General features: G+C 34.0%; 1 protein-coding gene across 1 annotated transcript in view; it reads right to left on the reverse strand.

Annotated features, from left to right (window-relative positions):
- LOC109062060 (genetic suppressor element 1-like) overlaps nucleotides 1-18,095 on the reverse strand; it is a 51,111-nt gene that overhangs the window by 16,286 nt on the left and 16,730 nt on the right. Inside the window, exon 3 of the mRNA XM_042715924.1 lies at nucleotides 900-1,081. Within this exon, the coding sequence (XP_042571858.1) occupies nucleotides 900-1,081 (182 nt within the window). The remainder of the gene's footprint in view (nucleotides 1-899; nucleotides 1,082-18,095) is intronic.

Below are 18,095 nucleotides of genomic sequence, written 5' to 3' on the forward strand. Positions count from 1 at the left end.
TCTTGAAATAGACAAATTAATAAATATTTTATTCAAATATTGGATTTCTTTTCATTTATTTTAATACACTATTTTATTATCATATACATGAAATTAAAATATCAAAATTAAGTATACATAAAAATTCAATAAATAATTTATTAAAATAAGTAAGATGTAAATATGTGAATTTATATTCATAATCAAACAGAAATGAATAATATTTCTAAAACAACCAGCCAAACAAATAAATGAATAAATTCACATTTACTCTATAATTGATGTTTTCTGTGTGTAATTTTCAATGGCCATATGAGTTTTGTCAACCTTTATGAATGCTCTAGCATATACAGATGAACTCAAAACATACATGGACCCCCAACACTGCACATTTTAGACATCTCCCTAATCAAACTCAGCAGCTCATTAGTAAAAGACTCCACAATCTTAAATGTGTGTGTCAGATAAAGCTCACACTTCACGACTTTAAACGTCTTGAAACAGGAGTTGTTGATTTGAAAATGGCTTTTGGAAAGAAATTAGCGCTGCAAGCTCTTTGCGTGATGATCTGTTCTGAAAACTTCTGCTGCTCTCAACCCATGCCTTGCTCTCATTGGCTGTATCTCGTCGCGACACCTGACACCACGTGATGTCGAGTCGGCTAACAGGTCCAGATATTCAGCATGCTAGATATTCGTTTGCTGGCAGCGAGCCTCTTTGATGCGTCGTTGAGTAGTTTACACATAAAGATTGCCGAGCACTGATCATCCACTGATTTCCCCCAATCACAGCTTGTTTACTTGCAAATCTGTCTTAAATTGGGCTTGAAATCCTGTAGTGTGAACTTGTCTTTAGAGAGACAAAACATGCAGTGTTGGGGGTAGTAATAAATGCTATGACAAAACTCAGTTCTGTCTAACCTGGCGTCCTTCAGACCTCCAGAAGCCATTGACTGTTTTAGTCGGGGCGATGGTGACCACAGGAGGGGTGCCCGTGGGCGGGCCCAGGCTGGTACCCATGGCAACCCGCTTAGGCGTACTGACCGGAGAAATGTGATTGGCCACCGGGGAGGAAACATGTGATGACTCGCTACTAATGGAGCCTGTGAAAGAGAAGACAGATGAGTTCAGATAAATCAATAAGACTTTTCATATCAACTGAATTTAATTAAATATAAGACTGTTGATTAGGGATGGGTTCCGTAACCTGGTATTAAATGGGCCACGGGGCTAAATTTTTAAAGACCGGAGTATCGATAAGCTCTGACGGTAACGGTTCTGCTGTCGGTACTGGAGAGTTTAAAGAAGACGCACATAGCCTACATTTGTTATTGTTATAGCCTATAGATATTCTCTTGCAAAGTCTATCTCACCAGAGTCACCAGCTGTTTTTATATGCAATAATAATAACACATTTCTATAATACACATTTTCTGCTGTTCGCAATTCAGAAGCGAGATCACCTAACGCGAGGAGGAGCTACAACACATGCAACATGAAAGCGCTGTTTAATTATCATAGAGGAGAGAACGAAACATTTAAACGTCTGCTTATTCTTCAGGCCTGTGGCTGTGATATTAAGATAATTTTATTTTTATTTCGATTTTGGATTCTAAAAAAAGAAGATATGACGTAAAACTATTAAAAACTAGCCGCTTTTTGTCTAGTGCAACTTCCTTCCCTTAACAGCGTATACGTTACTCCCTAAAACCCAAACTTAGCGCCAGAGTTAGCATGATTAGTGATTGTTGTAAAATGCCGTCTTTAATGTTGCTAAATTGAGGGACATGTTTGATAAATAATAATCCACAATATTCCGCGCAAAAGATGCTGTTCCTCAGGCTGAAATGTGTACACGCGCTGCAATACGGACCACAATAGACAAGCAATTTACACTTCGGGTGCACGTCCAAGCAATCAAATACACACAAAATATGTCAAAATGGCCGGCTTGGAGAGTATTCACTTAAACATAGTTTATTTCATTTGTATCTTTGTTTTGTTGTATTTGTCAGTTTGTTTTACGTTACTTCTTTATTCAGGTTCATTTCATTTAATATTTATATTTATATTAAAACCTTACCGATACCCATCCCTACAGCTGATCAATCTTGAAAAAAATTGTTTTTTATCATATTTATTTATTTTATTTATTTATATTAATAGATATAAATACAATAAACAACTGTCTTTATTTTATTATATTATTTTATATCATATGTATTTAATATCAAAATAATATAAATAAAAACAAAGTAGATTTAAAATCATTATTTTTGTTTATTATCAGATAAAATAATTTATTAACACTTATTTTATATATGAATTTATTTCTAATTTAAATGTAATACAGAAGATTTGACAATTTTGAAAGAAAAAAATGAAGAAATATTTTATTAAAATACTGGATTTATTTTCATATATTTTAATACATTATTTATTATTTTTATGCCAAACATGATATATTAAAATAATATATTACAATAAAACATATATACAAATAAAATAAGTCATTCATTTATGTTAAAATAAGATGCAAATTTATGAATTTATATTCATATATTGTCAAAAAAAAAATTAATACAATTATTTTAGTAAACAAACAGCCAATGTATTAGATCTGCAGCTCCCACATGAACCTCACAGCTCTGTCAGCCTGGCGTTCATGCGCTTACTGCTCTGCCAAGGTTTCAACAAAAGAGTGCTTTCTCATAAACTGCAACATTCAACAATCGAAGAGAACCGTACAGTATAATAACATCAGAGGCAAAGACAGACCAGAAGAAGTGGCAAAGTAAGGGGATTTATTTATGTGTGTTTGCATGCCAGACTGAACTAACAACTTGTCAGATGAAGTGAACATACATCATCACTTCCCTGACTGCCAGCCTCGCTGCTATCAAAGGCCCCTCTGGGCTGTCAGATCAGATGCCAGTTTAAAGAGAGAAAGAAACAAACACTGCCATCTCCCTGCGGTAAACACACATGAACACAAACACACACTCATGCCGCGGTAATGCAGCATTTTACTGTGATCAAAGACCATTAGAGTGTGTGTGTATATGTGTGTGTGTACACACATGTCTGAATTGTCTATGCAAAACACAGAAAAAATATCAGTCTCACAACCAAACAAACAAAAGAAAAAAAATACAAACTAAATTTTTATCAATATTTAATAAACATTTATAACACCAAAATCCAGAATACTTCATTCTAAACGGTCATTATCAGCATTGGGCACTCAAATGTGTGTATAACATCGGCTAAATAGTGTACTTTTTCACTGCTTTATACAGCAACACACCTCATATTATATATATATCTCTCATATTAAACATCATTTTCATTTAAATAAAAATTCACGTGTAAATACACTGTAATAATTTATTTTCATACGTTATCAAATATAAATCTATTTATTAACACAATTATTTTACTGGGAAGAAAACATGTGATGAAACATACAATGGCTAGAAACGGAACCTTAGAAGAAATCTTGAAGAAAAAAAGAAAAATAATATATATATATATTTATATATATAAGGGCAGCTATATATATATATATCTATATATATATATAATTATATATAGTTGGTATATATATATATATAGAATATATATATATATACGTAGATATACTATATCTATATATATATTTAAATTGTCATAATTGTTGGTTTATTTATTTATTATATATAATAAAATATTATTTATTTATTTAAATATACTATTTTAATACCATATAATATATATTAAAATAATATATTAAAAACATATATAGAAAAATTAACTGAAAATTATTAAGTTAGTCAAATTAATTAGATGTAGTTTATTAATTCATAATAATTTATATTAAAATGAATAAGATAAAAAACATTTATTCCCATATCTTATCAAATATAAATGCAAAAAGTATTGTATACATAAATTAAATTTTATTTAATTAGATATTAGACCGGTGTTATATACATATTAAATTATGTGAATTTAAATAAGACAGACGTGTTAAGCAATATTGAAAAAAAAAAACATTAATACATTTAATAAATATTTTGTATATATGGACATGTATATAGTGTGGTGACATACACATATACATATTTAAATGCATAGTGTGTGTGTGTGTGGGTGTATATATATATACACACACATACATACACATATACATATTTAAATGCATGCTAAAATAATGTTAAATAAAATATAATAAAGAATAGTAACATATATTCGAATATATTAAAACTTTATAGAATATATTAAAATACTTTCATCTCTCATCATTATGCAGACTTCTATACTTTCACATCAAACAAAATTCTATATTAAAATAAAATTAAACAAATAAATCACATAAAATTCAATATTAATTGCTGCCAGAGTAAAAACAGGCCTGCAGGACTTCAGTATTTCTTTCATGGTAAACAGGAACTTCTGAGCGCTGACTACTGACTAGAAGCAAGAAGATGGAAATGTCACTTGAGAAACAAAGCACCAGTGAAGGACGTGAAGATCAGGATGAGAAAAGAAACCACACAAATATATGAACTTTAATTTCAGATTAACAACTTATTTAACATATATTTATCTATTAATATTGTTACGCTGTTCCAGTTGCTAGGCAGATTATTTCCTGTAATATAATGGTTTAGATAGGGATGGTAGACAATGCAACAATTCAGACTTAAATCAATAGTTCAGATCCATGTATTTATCTATTTGGCACCTAGCTGTGTAATAAGCAGGATCACGTCCATCCAGACACAAGCTCTGCTCGCCCTGCCGCTGATAATGAACGGCAGACTGTACATTAGCCCTTCCACAATATGCACTTCTTGCGGTTTCGATTGCAGAGAGTGCATGTGAGAAATGACTTTCCTTATTAAGCCAGAAACCTACGCACAAAGCTCGAAAACCACACAGCACAGAAAAACCCCACAGCCGCTAAGAGCAGTATCTATATAAGACACCCAACACAAAGAGTAAAGTAGGTCAGGCCTCCTCAGAGCGCCGCTGCCTGCCACACAGCTGATAAGACTCACGCTTTTCTACTACTTTACTCCTGTGGTAAATTTGACTTACGTCTTTCACATATCTGATATTTTTCTACCTAGAAAGCTTTGACAGCTCATACTAAGTGGTTAAAGGAAAGCGTCGCTATTACTCTTGCCAGTATTCACGGTAAGGGGTTTTCGAAAGCCAAAGAAACTCGTCCCACACTATTCACGCTACATCAGATATAATAATAAAACTGGTGGGAAAGCCCCTAAACTTTCATTGAAGGCCATATTTATAAGCAAGAAAGTTGATATTTGGTAAGTCAACATCTATCAACAGCACCCAATAGCAACTCCCTGCTTTTGTGGAGAAGAAGAGTGATTAATTGTATTGAATGTGCACTTGTAGTAGCAGATAGCAATATTAATAAAATAAAATCCCAACTAACTCAACTAAAATAGACACACTACAATAAACCATAAAACACCCAATAAAACAAACTAGTGCACTTTTTATCCTTTTTAGTGTAAAATGCTTTGAGAAGTACCTTTTAAAGGCGCTACATAAAATAAAGTGTTTGTAATAATGTCAAATTAACAGTTTTACTTGAAAGTACATTTTAAATCATTGTTTTAACGATCCTTTTTTTTTTTACAATGTATAATTTTTTGCCCTTGGTCCGGACCAAATGAACCAAACTACAGATGTGAAAGTGCCCTAAAATACTAAAGCACGTGTAAAGTACTTGATTATCATTTTAACTAGTATGTTATTTGATACTTCGTTTAAAGATAATACATTTTAAATGTACTAAATTATAACTTCATCATTACAAATGTGTAATTACCATTAATTAAATACACAAAAAACAAATTTAAACTTAAACAATATTATCATAAATGCTTGTCAGTACATTCATCAGTACCATTTAACTATATATTTAAAAAAAAATGTACATAGGACAACCAGCATCAGCAAGGACACACACACAGACACACAGAGAGGAAAAGCCCCAAAGCCTTAAACAAAAGACAGCTTTTCCAAACAGGCTTAGCAATCTGAGACAGAGCATTGACTGTCATTGAATTACCCTAGTCAAGAGTGTACGAGCGCATAAAGTGACCAGCAGAGGCAGAGCCGTATGCACAGCGTGATAAACTCAAAGAGACAGCAGTAAAAAGACACTTAGAGAAGCTCTATAGAAATTACTGGCATACAAGCTCTTAACCAATCAATATAATCCTTTTCTCTCTGTCTCAGAGCATTGGAGAGACGAATATAATGATCACTCACAATGCATCATGTCGATAAACACACGGCCAAACCATGTATGCTTGAGCTCCTTTAAGAAGACGCTTGTTAAACTGCACTGTTTTTCTTCAAAACATAATGCAATTGAATATCTTGTCTTTCAGCCGATGTTGTTTTCATATAATGTAGAGTGAAACAATTCTGACAAATGACAATTTCGTAGATCTATTCTAGATCTTAAATGCCAAGACAACAGTAGAAAACACTGTCTAAAACTTGATATTGTATGTAATGTGTGTGTGTGTGTGTGTGTGTGTGTGTTCAGGTTTTGTTGGCGTTGACTATTACAATCACACAGACAGATGGGCAGATAAATGTTGTGCCAGCCATCTGAAATGCTGCAAACCCATATGCAAATATTATTCAAATCTATTCACAATTTGTTGACAGAAACCACAACCCACACTCATACTCATGCTGAGCAAAGAATGGCTGTCCATATTACACGCGTACATATGGTGGCGTGCTTGTTTACATGCTGCTTTAAAAGACTTACTGCAACTATGCTGATGGTAATGACATTACAATGCATAATATGTCAGTCACCATGTAAGCAGTGGCAACCCATAATAGAAACAGAGGAGAAAAAAAAAGAAAAATCACAAAACAAAAAAACTAAAAACAAATAGCAGAAAATACAAAAATAATAAACATTCGCAAAACAAATCAGGGATAAAAAGCAGCAGAAAAAAACAAAAACAAGTCAAAAACTGAATGAAAATGCAAAAATTCTAAGCAAATCAGAAAAAAAAGAATCCAAAACAAAAAACTAATGGCAGAACAAAATCAACAAAAAATACATGAAAACACAAAAATCACAAAACAAATCAGAAAAATTAATGACTAAGCAAAAAAAAAAAAAAAAAAAAAAAACATTAAACAGCAAAAATAAATGAAAACGCAAATCGAATTACAAAACAAATTAAAAAGCAGAATAAAAACAAAACAAAATTAAATAGCAGAACAAAAAACTAAACAGAAAGAACACAAAGCAAAACAAACAAAACAAAAATAAGAAAATGAAATAAATCAAATCACAAAACAAATCACTCAAAAAATAAAACACAAAATTACAAAACAAATAAAAAAAAAAACAAAAATAAATTAAACTGAAATAAATCACACACAAAAAAAAACATAAAATAAAAACAAAAATCACAAAAAAATACAAAATAAACAAATAGCAGAACAACAAAAAAAAGAATGGCTTAGAAAGACAAGAGGTTGTGGGTAGAAACTACCTCTAAGTAAAACAGGACATTAAAGTGCAATAGTGTTGCTGCACTATTAGTAAAGATCTGCTGACTACAGCAACATTAGGTGTGTTTGACTTGAAGCGGCGCTGCGCAGACAGATCTCGCGGTACTTTGACGTCATACACTGATCGGTCTGTGCAGCGCCGCTTCAAGTCAAACACACCTACTGGCTGTTCAGCAGGGCATCATGGGTGAGATGATAAAGACTGGTGGGTAAAGAGCAGAGGAAAAGGAGCGCTCACCTCTTGGCTCTTCGGCCTTTTCGACCATCCTGAGAACAGCGGCGAATACCCACTATCCACAATACTACGACGCGGCTCTCCCGTTGGCTACCATTGCTCCGCTGATGGGAGAGGGAGTGAGGGGGCTTACCGTCGCCATGCTGCATGGTGCTGCCGAAATCATGGCTAATGATGGAGACTTTGGCTCATGGCTCATACCTGCAGAGATAGAAAGATGTAATTTCTCTTCAAAACTGAATTCACAATCACAGAGGAAATGTAGAGGCTGACATTCAGCCTGTAAACGAGACTCTGTGATATCCTCAAATTTAAAAATTGAGTTCAACTCAAATCTATTTTTATCTCCACTGCAAGCGAGCTTTGATTCGCACAAGCTCTGATTCAAAGATGAAGGAGAGAATGTGTGTGTGTGTGTGTACAAAACCTACCAAATACTAACATAACATATTTTTTAATAAAAAAAAATTATCAACTTGATCAAAACTTTGCTGAAAAACCTGTTGTACAGAATCTACCTACATGCCTTCTGTCATCTGATTGATAGTTTATACTTTTTTAGAAAGTATAATTTGGTATAATTGTAAAAACGTCCACTCGTAACTAGTGGTCCTTGTGTCTTTTTGCTGTGAAATCTTTATTGATGAAGTAAACTAGAATAACGTATACTGTCGGTAATATTTTTTAAGATGAACACTTACTGGACTGAAGCAGCTTTGGTTTACTTAATTTACCACATATAATTTTTTTTTTGTTTTGTTGAAAAATTACGTTAAAATGTGAGTATCAGATATAATCATCAGGCTGTTGAGGAACAATTTATTATGAAGGAACTTATATTTGTTCATCTCACAATCATCATTGTACTGCTTTGCATTAAACAAATAGCAGAACAAAACAAATGCAAAAATTAAAGTAATCAGAAAAAACTACATTCAAAACAAAACGGAAACAAAAGCAAATAAAAAAACAAATCACAAAACAAATCAGAAAGATAAAAAAAACTTTAACAAATAAAAACGCAAAATCAAAAAAATCTAAAAATTAAAATACAAAATACAGTATTAAACAAAATGCAAAACAAAACAAGTAGCATAACAATAGTGGAACAAAGCAAACATAAATGAAAACATAAAAATCTGAAAACAAATCAGAAAAAAAAAACTAAATAACAATATGCAAAACAAAACAGTAAATGTTTTACCTCCACAATAATATACATAAAGGCTGTGATCATAAAACTAAGAATTTAAATATCATCTTACTAAAACATAATTGTGAGATACAGAGTGACAATTTATATTAATATGCAATTTATGTAAGTATTCTGTTATTCTGTCATAAAGATCTCATTGATTTACATGACAAACATCACAATTTCATCTTATTTTTGGCCCTATAAATATCAGCAACTGCAGCAAATTGCATATTTTTGTTCAGTTTGTGACTCTGAACAAAGATGTTTTTTCTCCTAGTTGAGCTCCATATTCGTAATATATCAGACTATATGAAAGCATGATGTATAAAATATGATACTCAAAAAAAAATTTCATACTTTTCATTTACGTTTTTAATTATTTTTAAAGGTGCAATAAACTGTTCTTTAAAAAAAAAAAAAAAAAAAAAAAAAAAAAAAGATTTTTCAGACTATTATTCCCTGTAAACATAGGTTAAAACATAAAGGGGAAGTTTACTAACAATGAATTGCATAAACTGATAACCACATTTATTTGCATATGTTGCTTGCAATGATTTAGCGATACATTAACTGGTTTGCCTAAAAAATGATCGGCAACCAGAATTCAACTATGACAAGGTCAGACCACCAGGACGAGAATGGTTAATGGTTTTACATTTACATTACATACATTACATACATTACATTCTCTTTCTTTCTTTCTTTCTTTCTTTCTTTCTTTCTTTCTTTCTTTCTTTCTTTCTTTCAAGGGGAGAACATGTTAAGAGACATGTTAAACATTTCACATGTTAAGTTCCAGATCTGAACTGTGAGTTTTCAACAACTTCCTTCCTTTGTGTATCTCTCTCTCACACACCTCCAGCTATCATTTACTGCCGGCGTTTCTATCAGAAACAAACAAAAGCTTGCTTTATCGTGATAAACTCTGCCTCACCCTTGCCCTTCTGCTGAACCGAGCAAAACAATTAATAATGAACTTAGGGCAGTTAGGAGAGCTGGCAGCAGCATCCTCTCCCATCAGCCACAACTTCATTACGACTTAATGGAGCCTTACGCATCCAAACAGGCAGAGTAAGAGAACATAATATGTCCTGTGGTTGAACTGAACAGATTAATCTAATTAATCTTAAATATCGCTATAATTCAGGCACAATATAACACATCATTTGCAATTTGTTCTCTTTATATATCAGCTGCCAAACAAAAAAAATCTGATAAGACTTTTGAACAAAGCAAAGGGAAAAAAAACAAAAAAACAAAATACAAACAAAACACGACAGAAGATAGCAATAATGCACAGCCTCTAATGGCTTCTGCATTGAAACAAAAACAAAAACAAAACATATGTATGGCCTCTTAGAGCTTTTGTAGTAAACTGCAAATAAAATAAGAAACAACAACTAAAATACAACAAAAGAGCATGCAGAGCTTTTTTCTTAGTGAATAAAAAATAAAACAAAATTTACAAATCAAAACAAAACCATATGGCCTCTTAGGGCTTTTGTAGTGAACTAAACATAAAATAAACAAAAAACAAAAATGCATAGCTTCTTACAGCTTTCTTATTGAACTAAAACAAAATACAAAACAAAAATAAAACAAAGTAAAATTCAACAAAACGACCTCTTTAGAGCTTTTTTCTTAGTAAACTACAAAAATAAAACAAAATGTAAAAAAAATCAAATGAAGTAAAAGTAAAATAAAACAAAGCAAAACAAAACAAAACAAAAAGTATGGCCTCTTAGCTTTCATAATGAGCTAAAAAATAAAATACAACAATAAAATTAATAATAAAAATCAATCAAACAAAAACATTTCGGCTTCTTTCGTAGTGAACAAAAATTAAATAAAACAATAAAAAAGTAAAACACAACAGCGTAAAACAACAAAATGTGGTTAAATTAATTAAGAATATCATTAATACACTATGTAAATAGGATTCATAATAAAGTTATAAACAAGTGCAGCATATAACTGAAACACTGTTTTCTCCCTGCCATTAAGCAAACCACCATATCCACCACTCTCCAATCCTGTTAAGGGCTTATCAATCAAATCATCATTTCATGCGCTCTTGAAACACAGCTGTCTCCCTTCCACAACGAGGCCTCTTCTCTTTATCTCCCTCATTCTCTCTTTCTCTTGACAAACATCCTCAATCAATCTGCTACTGAATTCGCATGCGCTCACCACCCCCTTCCTCTCATCTCTGCCGCTCACACTTTCCCTCCTGGATGGTGTCAATCAGAGATAACAGAGAGTCTCTGGTCGCTGTGGAAATGAGAAAAGCCACAGGTATCTTCCGGCACAAACAGCCATTCTGGGAGAGACGACCCTCTCAACGCCGAGTGATTTATAAGCTGTTATGTCAAGGAGTGGGACAGAGATAACATTTATTTCTCTAGGATGCCTTAAAACACTCATTCTCCCAAAAACAACAATTCTGTCATCATCTAATCCCCCCTCATGTTGTTCCATATTCTGTGGAACATGAAATTAGATATTTAGCAGAATGTCCAAGCTGCTCTTTTACAGTAAAGTAAATGGGAATTACTGTAGCACGGATAAAGCTATACAAAAACAACACAGCAAAAGTTCAAAAGGACAAAAACATAGTACCATAAGTCACCATGATATTCTACTTGCACATATTAATATCAAACTATTTACAGAAGCAAATTTGGTAAATTAAACGATTATATGTTGCTCTGACAACAATAAACTTTGCGGCTTCACTGCAGTTTTTAGCATGAACTACAACTTTATTAAAAGAGTTAATTAGTCATTTAGCATGCTCAGTGAAATATTCCACATCATATCACACCTATGCATCCACAGACACACCTACACCTCAAACTACCGCCGAAAAGAAGCATTTTTTTAATCCCTGATCTAGCAGGATTTACTGTATGTCTGTGGCTTAATAAGCTCACACCTTTGAGTATAGTCACATATACAAATACAAACACAAAAAGGATATTGTACAAAAATCATCAGATCTCCAGCTGGCCATGCAGAATGAATTGCCAAATGTTTAAAATGGCTCACTAAAAGCACCCAAGGCTTGCTATGTGAAGATCTCCTCTCTCTCAGAGATGAAATCCTGCTGTGCTGTTTTTCCCAGAGGCTTTAGCTGCGGTTCGAGTCAGCAAAAACAGTCCCACTGGCTCTCTAATAAGCTTGTTCATTAGACAGTACAGCCAATGCAAATTGACCCAGCCCTTGTCGACATGACCAGCTCATGCAAATTCAATGGGAGAAACAGCAGGGATAAAAGACTGAGTGATGGATGATGTGTCATAGTGCTTTGTTGGCCACAAATGAACACACTCACACACATACATGTCCATAATGATGACAGACAAGCATTGATGCATGGGCGACTACAGAGATCTGCTACCCTCGCATTCATTAAGACTAGATAAAGCACCTCACACACACCTGGCTTCTGCTCATTAATCCCAGTGTGTATGTGTGCGTGTTCCACTGACAATATTAAAGATGGATGAGGACTAGAATGGTACTGATACTTCCCGAGTGAAATGCACTAATTGGTTGTGACTACAATAGAGATTGATAACTAGAGAGAACGTTGATCACAAAGCTACTGGTTACAAAGGGCTTGAAGGTTGAAGACCTTACACCGTGTGTAAGTACCGAAACAACTCCACTCGCCATAACCGAAGCCCTTACACCCGGCTTGAATGTCCTTGATTAGTTTTGTATTGATTTTCTGGATCTGTCTGCAGTAATTTACAGTTATCTACCACCTGTTGATCTCAAAGCTGACTGAGCGCATTTAGAATTGTATTTTCTTGGGATAACAGGTCTTTCCAGGTTACCTTGAAAGTCTCACAGTGTTCTCCCCGCCCCCTAACCACTGGTGTCCCACAAGATCCGGTAATTAGTCCCTTAAACTTCCTCATTTAGACCAGATCACTCTGTATCACACTCTTAAAAATAAAGATACTTTACTGGCATCTGTGGTTCAATTAAGAAACTTTAATTTCCATGGAACCTTTCCACTGCACAAAATATTCTTTATACTCTTAAAAATAAAGGTTTCAAAACAGTGATGCTACAGAAGAACCATTTTTAGGGAACCTAAATCGGTTCTTCTATGGCATTGTTGTGAAATTCTTCTTTATTTCTAGGAATGCAACATGCAGTTGTGTGGCCTCTCTAATCACTACTATTCCAACAACCCTTGACAGTTAATTTCTCATTCACATTTAGGTCTCATAATTTAGTCTGAATATGTCTGATTAACCTTTCTGATAATGACCTTGGAGTCAAGACTAGGTTACTCTTCCTTCTACTCAAGAGCTTTCCCACGGTCACGATCTTTATCTCAGGCGATGGTCTCAGTGTCGTCCCCTCTAGGTGAGATAAAACCTTGGAGGATGCCCTAGACAATCAGCTTTCAGAGCCCTGAAGCATCAGGCTCTTTATAAATACAAGAGGTCTTTTCTGCCAACTTAGCCAACAACCTACACTCCAGTCATTTGTCCACTAACATGTATGTTAGTTTATGTTATTTATGAAAATTCTATCATGTTACGCCTCTTTCCAGATCTCTGAAGTCAATCAAATTTAAGACACCATTTCTGGCAGGGCAGAATTCTATCCAAAGGGGTTCCTGGGCACATATCTATGGAGGTGGCCTGGGTTTAAGCTTGTACTGGACTGGGGGACCCTGGTGTTCAGATCAGACTGTTCTTTTTGAGGGGCCTTTCTCATTTAATGCACAAAGGGGGCAACACATTTGTTGTATGTACAAAGAAACCCATGGGCCCTAGTGGTCAGATCACACTGTACAGTATGTGCAGAGTGGCCTGGAGGCACCTGTGCTCTGCTAACACTGTATTCACTGAGGGCCCAGATGCTAAGCTTCTTTTGGTAGTCTCGGGCAGTGTGGCCTGAGGTTTTGGAGGCTCCTGGAAGTAAAGTCAGTCATTTAACACAGTGTACACCCAAGGGATCCGCTAATTCTAGTTTCCTAGCTCAGTGTTTCCCAACACTGGTCCTGGAGTACCTCAACACTGTGCATTTCAGATCCTCCTAATCAAACATTGAACCTAGAACCTTGAGACACACCTTTTCAGGTTTCACCTCTTAAACTTCTTAGGCTCACATCAAGATATTTTAAACATAATACACAACAAACAAAGCAACAGATTTCCTACTGGCATACTTAACATTCCTTTCTTCTTTCTTATTATGCTCCTATCCTTCAGCACTCCAATTGGTTAGTTGATCTGAAGACACAAGATGATTAATCTTTAGCCACCTGAGTATAGCTATATACTGTACACAACCGTTGTAGCATTTGCAGCTCTTGATAATCAAAGCTCTTGTGGTCTAACCTTCGCACATGACCCATATCCTCGGCATCCTGTTCTGGTAATTACCTCTTACAGTACATGTGCACTTTCTTGTTAGTCATTTTGTAAGGGTTATGAACATAAATGAAGCGTTAAAGTCTGTAGTTTCCTTTAGCCTTGTTTTAAAAGTAAAAGCAAATGCAAACTTAAGTAGTCTAATCTTCAACAGATTTTACTCAACGTTTCTATTCACAGGACTACTTCAGACACACAAGGTACCTCAAAGTTACCATATTAAATTATAAATGCTGCAGATCACCAACAACCCTTCAAATCTACAGTACAGAACTCTAGTTCCCCCACGAAGACATACATAGGCACCTACTATTCTTCATCAATGGTTCAAGTTCAAAAGCTAATAACTATGATATTTATAAAAACCCTTCAATGATATGATAAAAAAAAGGGTTTACATTACCAAATAAAGTTTCATGGTTAGCGCATTAATGCAACAAGTTCCAGGGAATCGGAATCATTGGCTTCTGTGTAATTATTAGGTTTGGCACAGTATGATCAGCATGTGAGTGACTCTCATAACATAGGTAGATGCTGAGCAGCCAAAAATTACAAAAAGGTAAGAATACTTTTTGTACACGAAGAAAACAAAAATAAAGAGTATTCTCATCGCTTCATAACGTTACGGTTGAATCACTGATGGCAGATGGACTATTCTGACAATGCTCTTCATACTTTCCTGGACCTTGACACTGTTATTTATTTGGCAGTCTATGGGACAGTCACAAGCCTCCCGGTTTTCATCCAAAATATCTTAAATTGTGTTCCGAAGACGAACAAAGCTTTTATGGGTTTGGAACGACATGGGAGTAAGTGAATAATGACAAAATTTTCATTTTGGGATGAAGTATCCCTTTAAGGAAGCATGTGTTCTCTGACACTGTGTAAACAATTACAACATGAATACTCTTATCAGTTATCAGGACCCACAGCTTTGTCTGTGTTTGAACAGCAGGAAAAGTCTAACAAAAAAGTGAAAACTTTTATTACATCCCACGCTGTCCCCTCTAAGGGACACTTAGCATCTCCTAAGCCCCCAAAACTGCTGACACACATCAAAGTATGCTGGGTAAGTATTTATGCTTTGGGAATATGCCCACTGTCACTATGTATGCAGTGCTGATTGGTCACTTTGGATATCTAAAGAGCGTTTATGATGTCACATGGTCAAAAATAGGATTAAAAAAGATGGATTTTCTCTTGTCTTTTCATTTTGGTCATTGGATCAGGCTTTTGACCACTCTCTCTCTCTCCCTCTTTTCTCGTGATATCTTATTACATGTGGTTCTTCTAAGAGCACATTAACTTTCTGTTCCCAACTCTTTTAATAAATCAGGATTATTTTTTCCCTAAGTTTTAAGGTACCAATCACAACGTTCTTTTGTCACTTCAGCCCGACAGACATGTCCAAAACGATGACCACTGTAGTGCAAACAGCCGATGTGTGTGTGTAAATACATATAGCAGCTGACCAACATCAGTTAAAGAAGCAGCAGAAATCTGAGCTAATCCCAATACAGTCCGTCTCTGAGGGTTTAGCACTGCTGATTACACACACACACACACACACACGTCACAAGGGTTTTCATTATATAATCCATCCTCAACACCCTATTAATCAATCACAAAACCAGAGATGATCAAAAAACAATACTCCAGCCTTGAGTATTATAATTACTTTTCAAAAAAATAATGACAAATTGGTTATGTCCTTCTACTGTACTCTAAGTCACTTCAGATAACAATTATTGCTAAATGCATACATGTAAATATAATATAATATAATAATAAAATATAATATAATATGCAAATTTCACACCTGTTTGTTACCCAACTATGACTTTTCAAGAAAGTCATGCTTTATACATAAAATGCCTTTATACATTTTTAACAATTTGTAAATAAAAATATTCTAATTATTTTTCAACATTATACACAAATAATCCCAAATTGTTTGTTCCTCTGTTGTAAGAAAAAGACTGATAAATGTATAAATGTAAAAAAAACAATATAATATAATTTTAAATGCACATATATAATATAATATAATATAATATAATATAATATAATATAATATAATATAATATAATATAATATAATATAATAATTTTAAATACACATATTTACACCTGTTTGTTTGCAATGCCATGACTGACCTTTATCCATTTCTAATAAAATGGATAAAAATATAATATTATTTTTCCAAAAAATTAAGCAAAATAAATAAATTAAATAACTTTGGATAAATGTGACTACTAAATGCATAAATATAATAATATTTTTAAATGCACGTGTGCCCAACCATCGATTAAAAAATAAATAAATAATAATAATTCACGCTTTATACATAAAATACCTTTATGTATCATAACCTACAACACTCAGAGGCTTAAAAAGGTCAAAGAACAAAAGACTGGCTGGTCAAATCAGCATTCAAGAATGTAAATATCCGGTATCGAGCTGATAAGCAAATAAGAGTCTAATGGAGTCAGATGGTCAATGAGGAGTTTCTTTATAGAGCGTCTGCAACCCCCACCTCCATCCCCACCCAAGACACACTCACATCAAACCATTAGAGTATACTGGACCACAGTACCAGCTCATATTTATTGCAAAAACATGTATAGGCTACTTATATTATGCTTTGGCATTTGCATGTTCAAACGATGATATTAGGAGTTTTTCCATTCGATTTGCTGTCACTTCAATTGCAATTGTTACTGACTTAATGAAGCCATAATCTGTGGCTTTTGAGCATGTAATTACAGTAACTTCTCATAACTACTCCTTCTCATAACATCCAACTCATCCAGTCTTTCCAGTTTAACCCAAACTACAACTCGCATTTCAGTTTCGCACATAATCAAATAAAACCTCAGCCGTTAGTTATTAAAAAAAAAAAAGTCAGTGCGACTGGATAATGCAAACTCACATTCTGCCAGTAAGTATATCTAGACTGGCTGCTGAGTACATATGACTTTCCACAGTACACTGACATTTATTTGACCACGCAAAAAGCCAGAAGAGGAAACAAGACACTTCAAAAACGAAAACTTCACATGTGTAAAACAGACAGGATGTGACCAAACCAACAGTTTCTATGGTTTAACAAAATGGGTTTTGCCATTTTGGCAAAAACTTATATTTATAAAGTTGGACGGCCAGTATCATACACACACCAAATACTAATTTACAATTAACCAAAATTCATAAAATACTTATTATTAAATGACAAGGCTGTCTGTAAATCTCAAAATTGACATAATAATCAGTCTAGCCAATATATTGACCTAGTTTTCATATTTTGCAGTAAAATCTATAGTCTAACATTCATAAATGTAACCAATATTTGAGCGATACGTCACTGTAGGTTCTCTCTATATTTTATAAGCTCAGGCTTAACCATGAAGTATTTTTTTCTGGACGAATTCACATCAAATATTGTGTTAATAACCTAATTCACACAAGATCCAGAAGGGAGGTCTGAGACGGATGGAAAATTAACCTTGAGGTGACAGAATATCAGAAGGTCATCTAACTCAGCATGACTCCCCAAACACTTACTCACAGCCTGAAAATCCAGCATTTCACTCAGAGAAGACTGTTAAACAGTTCTGAAAATGAATGAGTCCCGATAGGAAGCCAAAGGTCACATCAAGCATATCATTTATAATAACAAAGCCAATAAAATCATTATCTTTCACGGAAGACGACAG

Source organism: Cyprinus carpio, chromosome A25, assembly GCF_018340385.1.
Source record: "Cyprinus carpio isolate SPL01 chromosome A25, ASM1834038v1, whole genome shotgun sequence".
Lineage (NCBI taxonomy): Eukaryota > Metazoa > Chordata > Actinopteri > Cypriniformes > Cyprinidae > Cyprinus > Cyprinus carpio.